Source organism: Tachyglossus aculeatus, chromosome X1, assembly GCF_015852505.1.
Source record: "Tachyglossus aculeatus isolate mTacAcu1 chromosome X1, mTacAcu1.pri, whole genome shotgun sequence".
Taxonomy (NCBI): Eukaryota; Metazoa; Chordata; class Mammalia; order Monotremata; family Tachyglossidae; genus Tachyglossus; species Tachyglossus aculeatus.
The window spans coordinates 116,518,850-116,537,542 of NC_052101.1; the positions used below are offsets into that span (position 1 = coordinate 116,518,850).

General features: G+C 52.4%; 2 protein-coding genes across 2 annotated transcripts in view; both read left to right on the plus strand.

Moving 5' to 3' along the window:
* LOC119950400 (complement C3-like) overlaps positions 1-8,648 on the plus strand; it is a 28,833-nt gene extending 20,185 nt beyond the window's left edge. Inside the window, exons 29-41 of the mRNA XM_038772759.1 lie at positions 778-941; positions 1,686-1,844; positions 2,420-2,479; positions 3,157-3,250; positions 3,652-3,703; positions 3,986-4,073; positions 4,172-4,261; positions 4,698-4,803; positions 5,128-5,217; positions 5,610-5,693; positions 5,858-5,941; positions 7,959-8,094; positions 8,381-8,648. Coding sequence (XP_038628687.1) covers positions 778-941; positions 1,686-1,844; positions 2,420-2,479; positions 3,157-3,250; positions 3,652-3,703; positions 3,986-4,073; positions 4,172-4,261; positions 4,698-4,803; positions 5,128-5,217; positions 5,610-5,693; positions 5,858-5,941; positions 7,959-8,094; positions 8,381-8,522 — 1,349 coding nt within the window. The 3' untranslated portion in view covers positions 8,523-8,648. The remainder of the gene's footprint in view (positions 1-777; positions 942-1,685; positions 1,845-2,419; positions 2,480-3,156; positions 3,251-3,651; positions 3,704-3,985; positions 4,074-4,171; positions 4,262-4,697; positions 4,804-5,127; positions 5,218-5,609; positions 5,694-5,857; positions 5,942-7,958; positions 8,095-8,380) is intronic.
* Positions 8,649-12,127: 3,479 nt separating this feature from the next.
* Positions 12,128-18,242, plus strand: TNFSF14 (TNF superfamily member 14). Its single transcript, XM_038740401.1, has 4 exons — positions 12,128-12,350; positions 13,200-13,236; positions 15,016-15,057; positions 17,648-18,242. Exons 1-4 carry the CDS (start codon positions 12,135-12,137, stop codon positions 18,070-18,072), a joined length of 720 nt encoding a protein of 239 aa, XP_038596329.1. The 5' UTR covers positions 12,128-12,134; the 3' UTR covers positions 18,073-18,242.
* Positions 18,243-18,693: the final 451 nt, after the last annotated feature.

Sequence of the window (18,693 nt, forward strand, 5' to 3'; positions counted from 1 at the left end):
CCTGGGCAGGGAGGAAAGAGAGAAGGGGGAGTCGTGGGGGGACCCTGGCCCTAGGCTAAATCAATCAATCAATTGTATTTATTGAGTGCTTACTGTGTGCAGTGTACTGTACTAAACAGTTGGGAGAGTGCAATATAGCAGAGTTGGTAGACATGTTCCTGCCTTACAGTCTAGAGTGGGAGACAGACAATAAAAATACATTCCACAAGTGTACATTAATGCTGTGGGGCTGAGGGAGGGGTGAATAAAGGGTACAAATTAAAGTGCAAGAGTGATGCAGAAGACAGTGGGAGAAGAGGAAATGAGGGCTTAGTCAGGGAAGGCCTCTTGGAGGAGATGTACTCTTAATAAGGTTCTGAAGGTGGGGAGAGTGATCGTTTGTTGGATATCAAGGGAGTTCCAGGTCAGAGGCAGGACGTGGGCGAGGGGTCCGTCGGTGAGCTAGACAAAACCATGGTACAGTGAATAGGTTGGCTTGGAGGAGCAAAGTGTGCAGGCTGGGTTATGGTAGGAAATCAGGGAGGTAAGATAGGAAAGGGCAAGGTGATTGAGTGCTTTAAAGCCGAAGGTAAGGAGTTTCTGTTTGATGCAGAGGAGGATGGGCAACCACTGGAGGTTCTTGAGGAGTGGGGACACAGGGACTAAATGTTTTTGTAGAAAACTGATCTGGACAGCAGAGTGAAGTATGGACTGGAGTGGGGACAGACAGGAGGCAGGGAGGGCAGCGAAGAGTCCGATGCAGTAATCAGACTCCTTTCCTGTCTCCTCCGGGCACAGGTGGCAACCACTGGGAGGAGCGGGGGGCTCACACCTACAACGTGGAGGGCACATCCTACGCTCTGCTGGCCCTGCTACAGATCAAGAACTTTGACGTGGCAGCCAGCGTCGTCCGCTGGCTCAACGAGCAGAGATACTATGGGGGCGGCTATGGCTCCACTCAGGCAAGTCGGGGGAGGGGACCTGGGACCCCAGATCTGGACTTGGGGGAAACTTGGGAGGATTGCTTTCCATTCACTTCCCTCTGAGCCCCAGAAAGCCGCCCCTGGAAGAAGTAGGGGCCTTTTGGGGAGATGAAGACAGATGGGAAAGAGGATGACAAGCTGGGGGAGGGTCTCAGGGGTTCTCAGTGGCTTAAATGCCCACTCCTAACCTACACCATGGGGACAATGGGGGGCAATGGTCGTGGTGGCACTGACAGCTACTTGAGCTGGGCTCCCATCCTCACCTCAGTCATCCCAGGTCTCGGAAATGAGCCGAGAATTTCCAAGCAGGGCTGGAAAGACCACGGATGGTGTCTTTGGGGAGGGGGGCCTATTAACTCACTGAAAACCATTCCCTCCTCATCCCTCCTCCTCCTGTAAAATCTCTGTCCCTATTTCTCCCTTGCCAAAGGCTCGCACTCACCAATCCCAGGGGTAAAAGCCTCAGTCAAGCTGTCGGGTGGGGCACAGACATGGCTTTCTAACTCACCCTTCCAGGCAGGCCAGGAATTGACCAGCCAAATGGCATTTTTACCAACCTGCCCTGCCCATAGGGGTGACCCACAGAGATAAATGATTGAAGTCAGCTTTCTTGCCACTTAGGACTTGCCTGACTTGGCACTTGCCCTTGGTAAGCGGGCCAAGGGATGACTTCCAGACTCATGTGACCCTCTCTCTGTTCATTCCTCTGGGGTGGGTCTCTAGGCCACCATCATGGTGTTCCAAGCTCTGGCCGAGTACCAGCTGGCAGTTCCGGAGTATAAAGACCTCAACTTGGACGTCTCCATCCACCTGCCCAGTCGTCAGAGCCCTGTCAAGTTCAGGATTGATGCCAAGAACTCTCAGTTGCTCCGTTCGACTGAGGTGGGGCTCCCTCTTCCTCTGCCCATATCATGCCCTGCCTTCTCTTCCGAGGACCCTTGACTGAGGGCAGTTCTGAGCCAGAAAAATCTCCCCCACCCTAACTCCCCAAAGCGCTGTGGGAGAATAATGTCCCATGATTCTTATGTGGCATCATGTCATCCATGCCCCTGCCCCCTGACTGGCCCCAGGCCAGGAAGAAGAAGGCCTGATTGGAACGAGACTCCACAGCCTCCTCCATCATCCACCCCCACCCTCAGTCAAGAAGTTCCGTCTTGCTGCCTCACCTAGATCCCTCTCGCTCCAGCACTGGCCCATTCCCTACTGTCCTGTCCCCAGGTGCCCAGTTGGATGGTCACCTTCTCCCTATTATGACCCTTCCTAGGAATCTTGGAAGCAGTCATGGGGGTAGAGGAAAGGAGCTGGTTGGCAGAGCTCCTTGTGGATTCATTATAAGGAAAAATTGGACCAGCCCTTTCAGGGACTACTCTAATGAACGTTCTCCTCCCCCACTTCCTCCCCTTCCTCCTTGTCCCTCTCACACTTCTTCCTTTTCCCTTTCCTTCTCCTCTCTCCAGACCAAGTTGAATGAGGGATTCACAGTGACAGCTGAAGGCCGGGGGCAAGGAACGCTAACGGTGAGTAAGTCCAGGGTTGCTAAGGTCAGCACAGGGTAGTGATTGATTGAGCATAGTGTACTGGGCCGAAGCCAGCCCATCCTTCCACTAGGCTGACAAGGGAAGATGAACACATGGGCCCTGCACCCATGGGACTCCCAAACGACCCGGGAGTCACATAAACAAGGGCTAACTCTCCAAACAAAGCCCATAATAACTCAGTGGACAGAAATAGACCCTACAGAAACATTTCAGACAGCCATTCATAGGCAAAATGGATCCTCACCCTCCAAAAGAGGAGACCCCAGAGCCAGGACCTTTCCCATCCTTTCCCCCCGCTCTCTCCCCTATACAAAGGTCCACCCAAGTAGCCTGGAATCCAGTTGGTATGCTCTTAGGGTTACCTATCTACACAGAACCAGGCAAAGGGCGTTTAAGAGTCCTGGGTCTACACAGCAGGGCCAGTTGTAAGAATGAAAATCCCTTTCCCATGGTGTTACTAGAGGAATAATTGCATTCACTAAGAAGATCCCAAACGAGTCATTCAATTGGTCCTAGTGTAGACCTCGAAAGGTGTAGGCACTCCAGGGCACTTTCAGCTTCAGTTCTGCTGTATGTGGTTAGCCTCAACTCTGTCCCAGTCCCCATGGGGTGCCTTTCCACGGCCTGACCCCCTGCTTTCCTTGCTCTGCGAATAGGTGGTGACCACCTACAACGCCAAGCTGAAGGAGGATGAGGCCGAGTGCAAGAAGTTTGATCTGCGTGTGTCAGTGAGCAATGCTCCAGAGGATGGTGAGTGGGGCCTGGAGCCCGGTGGGAGCTGAGGAAGAGAGCCTGGGGAGGCCCAAGGAGGCGAGAACTGGGGACTGACCCTGTTCTTTCCCAACAAGACATTGAGATTCCTCAGCCCTGGGTCCTTTTGCACCCCACCTCTTCCCCAACCTCGAAAGCAAATTTGCTCTTGGTAGCCAGAGTGGAGCATAGGCGTCCGGAAGACCCTGATTTCCCCAACCCTAGAGATCTTTTGTCAGAAGAACAAAGATATGATTCCCCCTCTCCCCTCAATCCTCCCCAGATGTAATGCAGGGAAAGGGTAAAAGCTGGGAGGGGGAAGGGGAAAGGGGAGAAGGAGAGGAAAGGTGATGAAAGGGGGTGAGAATTCACAGCCTGTTTCTTCTCTTGGGTATTTGCAGTTAAGAGGCCACAGGGAGCCCTGGGGTCAGTATACATCGACATCTGCACCAGGTGAGGAGTCAGAGGTGTGGTGGGAGGTTCCCCTTCTTAAGGCTCCAGGGAAGGGGACTCCAGTATCTCCCCTAGAGTTGAGCCTTCCCCCGAGCCCAATATCCTCAGAATATAGAAGTCAAGAGGGTGGGGGAAGGAGGAGAAGACTGTCCTCCCCCCTGAGATAGTGGGTCTTGCCACAGTGCCCATGGTGCTGTCTGGGTGGCTCAGGGGGAAGAAGCTAGCTGGAAGCAGGAATCTGCCACTGACTTCAGGGCCCCTTCCACCTTTTTTCCTGCTCAGATACCGTGGGGATTCGGATGCCACCATGTCCATCTTGGACATTTCCATGCTGACAGGCTACTCCCCGGACACAGAGGACCTCAATGAGGTAGGGTGGACTGGGCAGGTTCTGGGGAGTAGGTGGTAAGCAGGTCTGGGGGAAGAGGGGAGGAGGGAGCTGACTGGGTGGGTGGCCCTGTATTCTAGCTGAGCCAGGGAGAAGACAGATACATCGCCAAGTATGATCTGGGCAAGGCCATGTCAGACAAGAACACTCTCATCATCTACCTGGAAAAGGTGAGTCTCTCCCCATTTCTGGTCTCCTCCTTAACCCAGCGAGACCCCCCCCCCCCACCCCAGCTCCTCCAACCCTCAGTGATATCCCTGGAGCCCTCCACCTGGCCTTCTAGAATATCCCCACTTCCCCATCCCTGACTAAGGGTGACCTGTCCATCCCCAACCCAGGCAGCTCACCCCCATGGTCAGTGAGCTTTCCTCTCCCTGTTGCTTCTCATTTTCCTTCCCATGATCCCGTCTTCTCCTTTGTCTCTGCCTCTCTGTAACTCTATCCCTCTCTTTCCCTTGCCCCTCACCCCCACTACCACCACCTTCTCCTTGCCCCTTTTTCTTTTTCCTCTTTTCCTCTGGCTTTACCTCTCTCCGGCTTCTGCCCCATCTCTGGCCGGGACCCCCTAGTACCACCCTCCTGAGTTGCCACTTTCTCTCTGCCCAGATCTCCCACAAGGAGGAAGAATGTCTCCGGTTTAAAGCTCACAAGTTTTTTGAAGTTGGTCTGATCCAGCCAGGCTCGGTTAAGGTCTATTCCTACTACAACTTGGGTCAGTTCCTCAGGGGAGTAGGGCTGTGTGGAGAGGGGAACTGGGAGGTCTGGGAGCTGGGACCACGCCGGGGAGAAGGTGGGAGGAAACAGGGGTCTGGGACCCAGGAGCAGAGGGCAGGGGTAAGGCGGAAGCGATGAGGCTCCGAGACTAGGGCAGGGGCAACATGGCACCATTTGCGACTGGAGCCTGTGAACTGTCCCTTCTTATTCTGGGGAAGAGCAAGACTGGAGTCCTGGTTTGGAGCTGGCTGAAATGACTGTAGAGAGCAGAGGTCCCTAGGGAGTGTGGCCTCTGATTCCTTCCCTTTCTCCCACTTTGCAGAAGAGAGCTGCACCAAGTTCTACCACCCAAGCAAAGAGAGAGGGATGCTCAACAAGATCTGTCATGGAGACCTTTGCCGCTGCGCAGAGGGTGTGTAACGCTCCCCAGATGGCCCGGACAGGGGCCAGGCCTGGAGCTGGGTCCTGGGGAGAGTGACTGGGAGGGGACCAGAGCACCTGGGAAAGCAAGGGGAGCCATCTGCTGAGTCCCTCGGTCTGTTTGGGGTGGGGTGCAGAGAGGGAGGCAGCCTGCTTAGGGAGAGGCTGGCTTTTTTTTAATCCATTCTGGATAGGTGGGCCTCCACCCCTCTCTCCCCACTGCTGACACTCTTGGAACTTCAGCCAGTTCCAGTGGCCACCCTGCTTGTAACTGGGGCACCATGAGTTCGGTTGGCTCCTCCCTTCTCCTCCCGGTCCTGGGGCCTTGGGCTTTGGCTGGTTGCCTGGGGGGGCAGGCCTCACCCACCTTCCCTGTACCCCCAGAAAACTGCTTCCTGCAGCAGATGGCAGACAAGATCTCCATAGAGAAGCGGATCGATGAGGCCTGTGAGCCTGGGGTGGATTATGGTGAGTCTGACTCCCGCCCCGTCCCGCTCTCCCCTTTTTCCCTTCCCCAGCTCCTCCCAACCCCTCGCCTACTCAGCCCAGCCTAGCAGTTCCATCTGGTGCCCCTCCGTGACTATGTGGCCCCTCCCCCCGGTGACTTCCAACCTCTCTGCTTTACTCCTCAGTCTACAAGACCAAGCTGATTAAGATTGAGGAATCCAGCAGCCACGACAACTACGTGATGGAGATCATCTCTATCATCAAGTCAGGTGAGGCAGAGGCGGAGACAGAGATGAGAAGATGGAGACAGAGACAAAGAGAGGGGGCAGGAGATATGGGCAGACAGAGGCAGAGACAAAGAGAGTTGGGCAGGCAGAGGCAGAAATGAGTGGGCAGAGAGAGAGAGAGAGAGAGAGAGAGAGAGAGAGAGCTGAGAGAATGGGCAGATTGATTGTCTGGCTCAGATGCTAGCTCCTGTTCTAGCCCCTTTTCCCATCCCAGGCCTCTTCCCAGCTGCTGCTTCCCAATCCAACTTGGTCCTGTATCTGTGTTCTACCTCTCTGTCCACTCAATCTCCCCAGAGAAGCATCCGGAAGGGGATAAGAAACCCAACAAATGGCTGAGTTTCCTGATCTGTAAAATGAAGATTGAATACCAGTTCTCCCTCCCACTTAGACTATGAGTCCCTTGTGTCTGAGCAGATTAACCAGAGTTTAGAACAGTGCTCGACACATAGTAAGCTCTTAACAACTACCATAATAACGATAATGAAAATAACAATAATAATAACAATAATAATAATGATTTTTAAAACCCTGGTGCACCCACCCCTGAAATACTGGGGGCTGTTTCTGGTTACCACACCATAGGAAAGACAGAATAGAGCTGGAGGAGGTACAGAAGAGGACAACCAAGGGGCTCCTTTATGAGGAGAGCTCATTGTGGGCAGGGATTGTCACTGTTTATTATTTTATTGTTCTTTCCCAAGTGCTTAGTACAGTGCTCTGCACACAGTAAGCACCAGCACTTAGAACAGTGCTTGGCACATAGTAAGCACTTAACAAATGCCATCATTATTATAATAAATATGATTGAATGAATTAATAATAATAATAATGGCATTTATTTAGCACTTACTATGTGCCAAGCACTGTTCTAAGCACTGGGGAGGTTACAAGGTGATCAGGTTGTCCCACGGGGGGCTCACAGTCTTAATCCCCATTTTACAGATGAGGTAACTGAGGCACAGAGAAGTTAAATGACTTGTCCAAAGTCACACAGCTGACAATTGGCAGAGCCGGGATTTGATCCCATGACTCTGACTCCAAAGCCCATGCTCTTTCCACTGAGCCACGCTGCTTCTCTAAGGAGAGGCCGAAAGGGTTGTGACTCTTCACCCTGCAAAGACACAGTTTGGGGCCCAGGGGTGGGGAGGGCTTTAAAATTGAAGTCTATAAAACCAGGAAGAGTGAAATAAGGCCCACTCAGAATTGTCATTCGCCGAGCCCCACCACCCAGGACCAGGTACACTCACTGAGTCTCCAGCCACCAACAGGAAACCATCTTTCATGTGGCAGGTGGTAAATGTATGCAATTTGTTCCCACAGGAAGCTGTGCAGATTGAAAATACCAATCAATCAATCGTATTTATTGAGTGCTTACTGTGTGCAGAGCACTGTACTAAGCACTTGGGAAGTACAAGTTGGCAACATATAGAGACGGTCCCTACCCAACAGTGGGCTCACAGTCTAGAAATAGGTTCAAGAGGGGCTTGGATTTATTAATGGACAAGAGGTCCATAATGGGCTGCTAGGTGGAAATTTGGGGAGTGTAGAGAGGGAAAATAAGGGGTGTTGGATTGTTCATCCCTAACTCTGCAGTTGGGAAGGTCACCTGGTTCCTCCAAGCATCCTGGGGCCACTGTCCGAGACAGAGTTCTGGGCTGGATGGACCATGGCATTGAGCCAGGGTGGCATTGTTAATGGTCTTATATCTACCAAAGTCTTCTGTGTCTCTGTCTTTGTATGTCTCTGTTTCTCTGGAGGGCCTTTTGCCTTTTTCCATCTCTACATTCTTCTCCCTGTGATTCTGTGTGCGCTTTGTCTCTATGTCACTCCTCAACCATTTTTCCTTTCCTTTGTCCTCTCTCTTTTGCTCCATCCTCTCTCTGCCTTCTCTCTCCTTCGTCCAGCTTCCCAATCCCAACTCCCCCATCCAGCTAGGTCCCCCATGTTCCCCATTTCCTCTGGCTGATCCCCTTCTACCACCTACCTGCCCTCTCCCCAGGTTCCGACGAGAAACTTCTGAAACAAAAGCGCAAGTTCATCAGCCACGTTAAATGCCGCAAGACGCTGAAGATGGAGGTTGGGCGGGAGTACCTGATCTGGGGAGTCAGCACGGACCTGTGGTACAGGAAACCCGAGTAAGAGCCTGAAAGTGGGACTGGGTACCTCCTAGGGCCATAGGGTGATGCTCAGGGTGGGCGAGGGTGGTACCAAGATGACGCCAGGCCTCCTCCCCCAGTCTGCCCAGTCTTTCACTAGTTAGGACTCTCAGTCCTGGGTACCTCCGGTTGTCCATTAAATCTGTGTCCCTTGGGTGCAGCCAGGGGCAGATTTAGCACCTTCAGAATCCCATCCTGTCCCCCTCTCCCTGGGCCCGGCCTGGAGAAAGGGGTTCAAGTCACTCACCCCTTCCTCCTAACTCAGGTACAGCTACATCATCAGCAAAGACACCTGGATTGAGATGTGGCCCAATGAGGACGAATGCCAGGATGAGAACTATCAGCAGAAATGCCAGGAACTGGCCTCTTTCGCTGAGAACATGGTGTCTTTTGGCTGCCCCAACTAGGAGTCCCCGGGACCAGAGGGCCCTCACATCTTCCTCCTCTCCTCTCCTCCCTTGTGCCACCCCCCACCCCCCCCCAACCCCTCAAGCTGGTTGTTTTGAAATAAATTCTAGCAGGTTCATTTCTTACCCTGGTTCTCTGCTGGTGTGGTCCTTGGGGTTCTGATGGTTTCGGAAGGGAGCCTGCCCTGAATACTCCCCCCAACTCCTCCCACCCTTCCCTCCCTTCCTTCCTCCCTCCCTCGCTCACAGAGGGGGATGAAAGGATAAGGTCCCAGGGCAGAGGGCAGCTCTAAGACATGAGCCCCTACCCACGGGCATCTTCAGGATGGAAGTGGGAGGCCTCTCAGTTCAGTACCTGGGCTGGTGATTCCAGAATGCCCGCTGCTTTTTGGCAGGCAGCTTGGCTTTCCTCATTTGCATGGTGGTCAAGTGGTCAGTCCCCTGCCCCACCCCCACCAGGTTGGGTGGGTTGAACTGGGTCAGCCAGGAAAAACAAAAAAGCTTGGTTAGGCTCCATCTCCTGCCCTGGCTCTATCTCCAGGCTGGCTTGGTCATGCCTAGGAGACAAAAAGGGAAAGAGAGTTCCGCCTGGGTGGGTCTGCCCTGGGCAGGTGCTTCCGGGTTCTGGCGCAAGTCTGACCACAGCAGCTTCCTGTTTATGCTGCCACCCCCTCCCGTCCCCCCCAAATACCTGCCCCACCCCCATCCCTCCCCAAGTTTGAGAAGGGGGGTGTCTCAGAGCTTCCTAGAAAAGGTCCAGGTACCCAGGGGAAGGATGTGGGGGTAAGTTAGCAGTCTTGGGGTCTGGTGGGGGCAACCAGGAGGAGTGTGTGCAGTGATGCTTTCTGACGCTGCAACCACAGCTAGGGAACAGCGGGGGTGGTGAGGGGGTGGGATGGGGGACCCCACAGTGGAGGGCTCAGGGTTGTCTCTTCCTGGATTGGTGGGGAGGGGGGCGGCTGGGACAGAGAGACAGGGTTCTTCGTCTCCTGGGTGGCTTTTCCTTAAGGTTCTGTATTGACCAACATCAGTCCAGTTTCCCAAGGTGGTTATCAAGCTCTCCCCTTGAGCAAACTCTTACGCCCAGTGTCTCCAAGCCCCTGAGCCTGGGATGGGGGTGAGAGTTGGGGGAGCAGTGTGCTCGGAGGCTAAGAGCGGGCAGGGCTGGACCTGTACAAGAGAGCTGGAGGGCTGCTCCCAGCGTAATGGGCTCTGTTCCTTCAGCCAAGGATTGAGAGCAGAGGCACTGGACTCCCAAATAAAGATAACTTGGTGAGACTGTAAACTTGTTGTGGGCAGGAAACGTGTCTACCAACTCTGCTGAGTGCCTAGTACAGGGCTTTGCACACAGTAAGCACTCAATAAATACGATCGATTGATTGAGAAGCAGCGTGGCTTAGTGGAAAGAGCACGGGTTTGGGAGTCTGAGGTCATGGGTTCTAATCCCAGCTCTGCCATTTATCAGCTGTGTGACTTTGGGCACGTCACTTAACTCCTCTGGGCCTCAGTTACCTCAACTGGAAAATGGGGATTAAGACTGTGAGCTCCATGTAGGATAACCTGATTACCTTGTATCTACCCAGTGTTTAGAACAGTGCTTGGCACATAGTAAGCACTTAACAAATACCATCATTATTGTTATTATTATTGTTATTAACCCAACAGTGGTTAGTACAGTGCTTGGCATACAGAAAGCACTTAAAGGATACTGCTGTTATTATTATCATCATTATTTTGATTATTAGACACTGGTCCCAAGATGGTGAGGGAAGAAAAACCCAGGCCCCAGAAACCCTCAAGCCAACCCTCACTCCTGAATCCTCTCCCCTGAATGGCTGGCCACCGAATTAATTTTCAGTCCACTGCCTGATTTCTTTCAGTCCTGCTCCCTGAATTTTTTTTGTCTGGCCTGTGATCACTACTCATTAGCATGGCTGCAGAAGACAGAAATTGGCAGAGCAGTTAGACATTAGCTGATGAAGGAGCTGAAGTGCTCTCTGTCTGTCTGCCTGTCTCAAGTGGAAGGCTGATGTGAAGCTGCTACTCTTCTATTTCCTTGGCCCTATAGACCATAACCAGGGCTGGTGCTCCTTGGAGGGCAAGGCATCTTGTCACCTCACTCTATTGGACTCTCACAAGTACTTAGTACTGGGTTCTACACACAAGAAGTGCTCAGTCAGCACCATTGATTGTTCCATATGGTAGCCTCCCAGAGATTCATTCATTCATTCAATCGTTTTTATTGAGCACTTACTGTGTGCAGAGCACTGTACTAAGCACTTGGGTGGTACAAGTTGGCAAAATATAGAGACGGTCCCTACCCAACAGCGGGCTCACAGTCTAGAAGGGGGAGACAGACAACAAAACAAAACATATAAACCAAATAAAATAAATAGAATAAATATGTACAAGTAAATAAATAAATAGAGTAATAAATATGTACAAACATATATACATATATACAGGTGCTGTGGGGAGGGGAAGGAGGTAAGGCGGGGGGGATAGGGAGGGGGCGGAGGGGGAGAGGAAGGAGGGGGCTCAGACTGGGAAGGCCAAAGTCACACAGCAGCCTGGGAAGAGAGCCAGGATTAGAACCTGGGTCTTGTGACTGTCAGGCCCATGCTCTTTCCACTAGGCCACACAGCTTCCCAACCAAACGGCCTCACCAGTTCCAGGTTCGAATCTCCTTCTGGAGTCCCTCTCCCTGGGATCCCAATCTCATCCTTCACGACAGTCGGAACTGGAAAGGGAGGGTCTGGAGGGGCCGGTACGCTTATTCTAGGCCCTGAGACCAGCTCCTTGCCCCAATCCCCACCATCCTAACCCCCTCCTCCTATGGTCTCACCAGCCTCCTGCACTCACCCCCCTGAGCTTAAGCTGCTGTCTGCCCTTAACACAGTCAGATCCCCTGTCCCCCTGCCCCTCGGGCCCAGAGCCCTAGCGGAAACGGAGCCCAGTGGACACCCCACCTGGCATCAAAACTGGGTAGCAGGTGCCTTCCCTGGCTTCGGAGATGAACCAGTTCCTCCTCCGTCTCCGCACCTCATTTCTCTTTTGATCTGCTGTCTGACTTCTTTTAGATCATGGGTCTTGTGGTCACCCCAGATTGTCCCAGGGGAAGATTCCCTGACGGCTCATGCGGCGTGGAAACTCTTCGTGTGCATGGTGGTGGATCTATCGTGTGGAGGAAGGGGAGGTGGTGAGGGCAGACGGGGAAAACGGGGAGGAGACAACTTAAAGAAGTCAGGGTTAAGGGGGACCAGAGCACTGAGGCCGCCATGCGGGCGGCAACCTGGGGGTGGGGAGCAGAACAAATGTGGTGAGCAAGAGGAAAGTACAGCAGGCGGGCGAACCGGGGGGTGGGGGTGGGGGTGAGGTCATAGCGTGGTTTCCTCCCCAGAACCTGCACCCACTGCTTCTCTCAACTTTCACTCGGGTCAGCCAAGGAAACGCACAGTCCCTCAGAGCCCCAGGACTATTATCTGGCACTCGTGGAGCCCAGCACCAGAGCCTGCCAGCGGGCGCCTTCTCCGGCACTGGAGCTGAACAGTGGGGACACTCACCTGGCATCGAGCTGAGTCGCGGGCACCTTTAGAGCAGAAGCGGACAGGGATGGAGGAGCAGATCGTGCATCCTTCGGTCTTCGTTGTGGATGGGCAGCAGGACTTGCCCTTTGCCCCACCACGACTGAGCAAACGGCGGACATGTCAGTGGACACAGTTGGCCCTGGGGATCCTGGTGCTGCTGGCACTGATCGGAGTGGCCAGTGAGGCATATTTTTTGCTGGGCCTCCACAGGAACCTAAAGGGGATCAGTGCCCAGATGGCGGTGAGTAGAGCCTGTGGGAGGATGGGCCCAAGCCCCCAAAAGACAAGCAGGGCATCGGGAGAGCATGCGGTGTGAGTAGTTGTGTGTCAGAACTAGGATGTCTGTAAGCCAGTATCTGAGAATTTGGTGTGTTCAACTGTGTGTGTGTGTGTGTTTGTGACTGTATGTGTGTGTGTGTGTGGGGTGTCTATTTCTGTTCCTGGGTGCCCCACTGTACCTCTGAAAGTGGATTGTATATCTCTGTGGTTGCTCTTATTGGTATACCTGTTTTTTTCTCATTCTCTCTCTCAGATGGTGTGTGACTCTGTGAGTGTGTGTGTGTGTGTGTGTGTGTGTGTGTGAATACATGTGTGAATTTGTGTACATGAGTTAGTATATAAGTCTATATGCATGTGTCTCAACAGGCTTTCCACGTGCCGGAAGTTCAGTGTCTGTGTGATGTGTGCCCTAGTTGATGCCCACGTGGGACCTCCCTTAGTGGAGGTGAGGGGACAGGAGCTGGGGGACAGGGAGGAGTGACCCCTTCACCCCAACCCTAGGCCCAGACAGATCCTCCTGGTTCCCAGATTGTCCCCCAGCCGATTAGACTCCAGGGTGGTTTGGCTCCACCAGGCGCTGCCCAGATTACAGGCCTCTTACTCCACATGTCCCGCCCGGTCCCTCACCCCCAGAGCCTCACCTAACAGCCAACTGGCTCAGCAGCTCTGGGACTGGGAGGGGAGGGAGAAGGGAATTCCTCGGACGGCTTCCTTGCCCCTGACTCCACGGTTTGCCTGCTGGGAGTCAGCGGGTGAGAGAAGGAGCATGCGGGGAGGGCAAGCCCCACAACTCTGACTCTTTGGGTTTCAGAGCGGAGACCACAGCTCCTTGGAGAAGATGGTGCAAGGTGAGTGTGGGTTAGAGGCCAGGGCCGCTGGGCACTGTTGCCAACCCCCTCATGGGGTACTTAGGAGGCAAATGCCCACTTGATGATGCAGGTCCAATCTCTGCCCTCTGGCCCAGTGCCCCCCACACTGAGGGCACTCAGGAGAGGAACCTGCCTTTAACCTGCCTGTTCAGGGCTTCAGGTCTCACCCACGCACACACACACCCTGACTGCACACACCTATATGCACATGAACACACACACATGCACAGATAACACAGACTTTCCTGATCGATCAATTGACTGAATGATTGATTGATTGATTGACTGATTGATTGATTCATCCAGGGCTACAACTAGGATGAGGGTCAAAGCAATAGAACAGAGCAGGGACTTGGGCAGAGGGCCAGGCCAGTGGTCGGAGACCAGGGTGGGAAGATTCTGCTCCTTGCCCATAGCTTCTGCATTCGGTTTCCATGACTCTTGTTTGTAGCAGCTGCCCCACCCTGGCCCTATCTTCTTCCTCCAGCTGCCCCTTCCCTGGCCTTCCTCCCCTACCCTCCTTCTCAGGCACCCAGCTGGGAATCCTGTTGCCCAATGGGGCTGGGGCTTTGCGCAAACCCCGGAGTTTCATGTTCCCAGGCAGACAGACAAACAGCCATCTGGATGGTCCAGCAACGTACGCTCCTGTCAAGCCTAGCTTGGGACCTGGGCCGGCCGGACCTACCTTTGAGGGCCAGGGACCCTGTCTAATGCTCACCCATGGATTCTTTCCCAGGGCTTAGTACAGTCCTTGGCACACTGAAAGCACTTAATAAATACTATTACTACTACTACTGATACCACTTTTTTTATATGGTATTTGTTAAGAGCTGGGATAGATATAAGATCATCAGGTTGGACACAGTCCATGTCCCACAGTGGGTTCACAGTCTTAATCCCCATTTTTACAGTTGAGGTAACTGAGGCCCAGAGAAGTAAAGTGGTAGCCCAAGGTCAGACAGCAGACAAATGGAGGAGCCAGGATGAGAATGCAGGTCCTCTGATTCCCAGGCCTGTGGTCTATCCACTAGACCACATTGCTTCTGTTACTACTACCACTGCTGCTGCTCCTAGTACTCCTATTCCTCCTCTTACTACTACTACTACTACGATTACTACTACTACTCTACCCAATTTCCCCGTAGGGCCAGGTTTAGGATGGAGGAAGTGGTAGAGGACTGGTGGGCAGAGAGTGTAGGAGAGTTAGGAGGAAAGCAGAAAGCTTGGTCCATGCAAGGACCAGAAGGCAGAAGTTTGGGGTTTAAGAGGAAATCTGTAAGCCAGGGATGAGTCAGGGACAGTGACGGGGATAACTGGGGCAGGGCAGGGAAAGGGCAGGGATTGGGAAAACAGAAACACAAACCAAAGTACAAAGGTATTAGATAGGTTACCCCAGGAGCTGGGACCCTCTTCTGCTCTGGGGCTCTTTAGCCTGGTAGAGTCTGGATGCTAACCTGCCTGGAGGCAGGGGAATGGAGACAGAGACTTCACCAGGCCCCTCCTGATTTAAGGAGTCTGGGATTCCATATGGAGAAAGCTAGAGAGTCCTAAGCAGCCCCTGATCTGTTCTGCTAGGAGACCTAAGAAAGGCAGGTAACCTCTAACCCTTGACCTTTTGAACTCTGTCCACCGGCCAATTTGACCAAGTCTTGGGAAGGGCTACTCCACTGAGTGCCCCTTTCCCTTCTCCTCCAGCCCTTCACCCTCACAAAGAAACAAGCCTCCCCCTGACTCTTAACCTCTTTGACCTCTCCCTAGAGCGTAAATCACAGCAAGACAAGCCAGCAGCCCATCTCACAGGTATGCAGCCGCTGGGGAGGGTGGAAGGGGAGTGGATGGGAGGCTGAGGGTGGGGGTGGGATGGGAGTCAGGGAACTGACTCGGGGCTCTCCACCTGCTCTGAAATTTCCAGAAAGGGCCTTGGACTTTCCTAAGCACCTACTCTAATGCACTGTACTCAGTAGGTTCTCCATAAATACCATTATTATTACTGAGTGATGGAATCATGTCAGGGGTAGTGATGAGGAGGAGCATGAAGATGGGGATGGGGGCCAATGAGAGTGAGGGTGATGATGGTATTTATTTACCCTAAGCTCTAGGGTAGATACAAGTTAACTAGGTCAGATGCAGTCCCTGTCCCACCCGGGACTTACAGTCTAAGCGAGAGGGAGAACAGGTATTGGATCCCCATTTTACACATGAGGAAACTAAGGCCCAGAGAAGGGAAATGACTTGCCCAAGATCACACAGCAGACGAGTGGAAGAATCCGGATTAGAACACAGGTCCTTTGTTTCACAGACCCGAGCTCTTTCTACTAGGCCACGCTGCTTACAAGGAGGGGTGGGGTAATGGAGAGAGAAGATGGATATGAAAAAGTAGGGGCTCTGGCTGGTTCTCACCTCCCACTCTCTGCCAAAATGCCCCTTCTGAGCCAACCTCAACTTTGGTCCTTTTTTTATGGTATTTGTTAAGTGCTTACTATGTGTCAGGCACTGTATTAAGCGATGGGGTAGATACAAGTTAGTCAGGTTGGACACAGTCCTTGTCCCTCATAGGGCTCACAGTCTTAATCCCCATTTTATAGACGAGGTAACTGAGGCACAGAGCAGTTAAATGACTTGCCCAAGGTCACACAGCAGACAAGTGGTGGAGTCAGAATTAGAACCCAATGTCCTTGTTCTCCCTTGTGGATGGGACGGTCTATCTGATCCTGTTAATTAGTGCCCCTCCCCTTTAAGTTGCTACACAAGGCTGAATACGATTAAATACGTATTAAACGTATTAAATACGATTGAATGAATGAAAGGCTACTTCCTCTGCGAAGCAGTTCCCAATTAACCCCACACGTTACCTGACTTGCCTCTCCCCAGGACTCCTTTTTGGCATTGAGATACTTACCCGTCCAGAGAGATTCAATACCTGTTCTCCTTCCTACTTAGACTGTGAGCCTCATGTGTGACCTGATGATCTTGTGTCTACTTCAGGGCTTAGTACAGTGCTTTGCCCGGAGTGAGCACTTAAATACCACAGTGATGATGATGGTGATGACGATGATGATGATGATGGTGGTATTCGTTAAGCACTTACTCTGTGTCAAGCACTGTTCTAAGCACTGGTCCTTCTGGCTCCCAAGTCTGGACTCTTTCCACCAGGTCATGCTGTTAATATGAGACACTTCAGGTGCCTCATCCCGTTATTGCTTTCTTCGCTCCCACCTCTGACTTATTGCTCACACCTCCCCTTCCTCTCCCCACCCCCTGCCACCTCCTTTGCCTGGAACATTCTCCACCCTGTCACTTCGCTAAATTGCATCCTTCCCCTTCTTCAAAGATGTCCCTAAAAATTGCCTCTGCCGATAAACCTTCACTGATTCATCCCCCCCATCATCTCAGTTGGGCCATTCTCCTCAGCGATCTCAGCCCTCCATGTACTTTTCTGGATATTGATTGCAATAATAAAGGCAATAATAACAATATTACTACTAATAATAATAAATTATGGCATTTATTAATCAATCAATCAATCAATCGTATTTATTGAGCGCTTACTATGTGCAGAGCACTGTACTAAGCGCTTGGGAAGTACAAATTGGCATCACATAGAGACAGTCCCTACCCGATAGTGGGCTCACAGTCTAAAAGGGGGAGACAGAGAACAGAACCAAACATACCAACAAAATAAAATTTTAAGTGCATATTATGTGCCAAGCACTGTGACAAGCACTGGAGCAGATACAAGATCATCAGATAGGACACAGTTCCTGTCCCTCTTTGAGTTCAGAGTCTAAGGGGGAGGGAGAACAGCTATCCCATTTTACAGATGAGAAAATAGGGGTCCAGAGAAGTTAAGTGACTCACCCAAAGTCACCCAGCAGGCAGGTGATGGAGATGGGATTAGAACCCAGGTCTCCTGACTCCCAACTCTCTGCACTTTCCACGAGGCTGTGCTGCTTCTCTGTTTCAACATTCATTGTCTTAGGTGTGCTTGTCTCCCCAATTAGGCAGTAAGACCCTCAAGTGGTCGAGGGGAGTTTAATGTTTTGTAGAAGTCTGTCAGCTCTCCAAGCGCCTAGCACAGTGTTCTGCACCCAATAGACTTCAGTCAATGCTGCTGCTACTGCTGCCGAGGCTAATTCAGTGACTCTAGACTATAATTCCCTCCCTCTAGACTGTAAGCTCCTTCTGGGCAGGGAAGGTGTCTACCAACTCTGTTATACTGTGCTCTCCCAAACACTTAGTCCAGTGCCCTACAAACTGTAAATGCTCGATAAATATGATCGATTGATTGATTCCCTCTCTCTCCCAAGCATTTAGTCCAATACTCTGCCCACACTAAGTGCTCAAGAAGTACTATTGATTGATTGATTGACTGACTTTCTCTCTCTCTCAGGTGCCAACTACAGTCTGGTGGGTGAGAGCGGACTGCTCTGGGAACCAAGCCTGGGTCTGGCCTTCCTGCACAGCATGAGCTACCACGAAGGATCGCTTATCTGCACACACCCCGGTTATTATTTTGTCTACTCGAAGGTGCAGTTGGGGGATATCAGCTGCTCGTCTGGGCGGAGGGACGGGGACACCTTCATCACCCATGGGCTCTACAAGCGGACGCCTCGCTATCCTGAGGAGATGGAGCTGATGATCAACCGGAGGCCCTACTGTGACCGGCCAGGCAATGAGCTCTGGTGGGACAACAGTTTCCTGGGGGGTATTGTCCACTTGGAGGAGGAGGAGAAGATCTTTATCAGGGTGTCCAAGAAGAGGCTGGTGAGGGTCAAGGATGGGACTCGCTCCTACTTTGGGGCATTCATGATCTGAGCTCAGCCCTCCCAGCAGCCGGAGAAGAAGGAGGAGGATGGCTGGGTGGGGCAGACCCAGCCTCAGAGGTTGTGGGACATCTCCCCTCCTTCACCCGAGGTGCTTGGATGGCAAAGATCTCTAATGAGGTTTAAGCTGGGCTGTAGTTCACTGCAGCTGGTTTGCCTGATATTCAGGAGGGGAGAACAGGGGTATGGGAAGGGCAGGGGTGGGGGTGGAGGGGTCCCTGCTAGATATTTATCTTCTCTTTGGAGCGGGGAACTGGAAATGAGGGAGAGCTGACCGCCTCCCCTGCTGGAATGAGGACACTTTAGCTATTTGAATAAAGAGGTGGACACAGAGCTCTGATCACAGCTGGAGACTGGGTGAGTGGAGGCTCTGAAACATACACACACACAACACACACACACACACCATCATCATCATCATCATCAATCGTATTTATTGAGCGCTTACTATGTGCAGAGCACTGTACTAAGCGCTGTGCGCAAACAGGCAGACATGTGTCTAAGCAGTCATGTTTGGAGACATGTGTGCAGAAACGCACACACCAGTAAATATACACAGCCACACTCCAGAATACAAGTCTGGAACATGCACTTGCCAGTACCCTTGGGCACA

What these genes read in the sequence shown, in the direction of transcription:
- TNFSF14 (XM_038740401.1), top strand. Translation starts at nt 12,135, where the DNA reads ATGGAGGAGCAGATCGTGCATCCTTCGGTCTTCGTTGTGGATGGGCAG. An exon ending in CTTGGAGAAGATGGTGCAAG is followed by an intron (nt 13,237 to 15,015) that starts GTGAGTGTGGGT and finishes ACCTCTCCCTAG; the next exon opens with AGCGTAAATCACAGCAAGAC. An exon ending in GCCAGCAGCCCATCTCACAG is followed by an intron (nt 15,058 to 17,647) that starts GTATGCAGCCGC and finishes TCTCTCTCTCAG; the next exon opens with GTGCCAACTACAGTCTGGTG.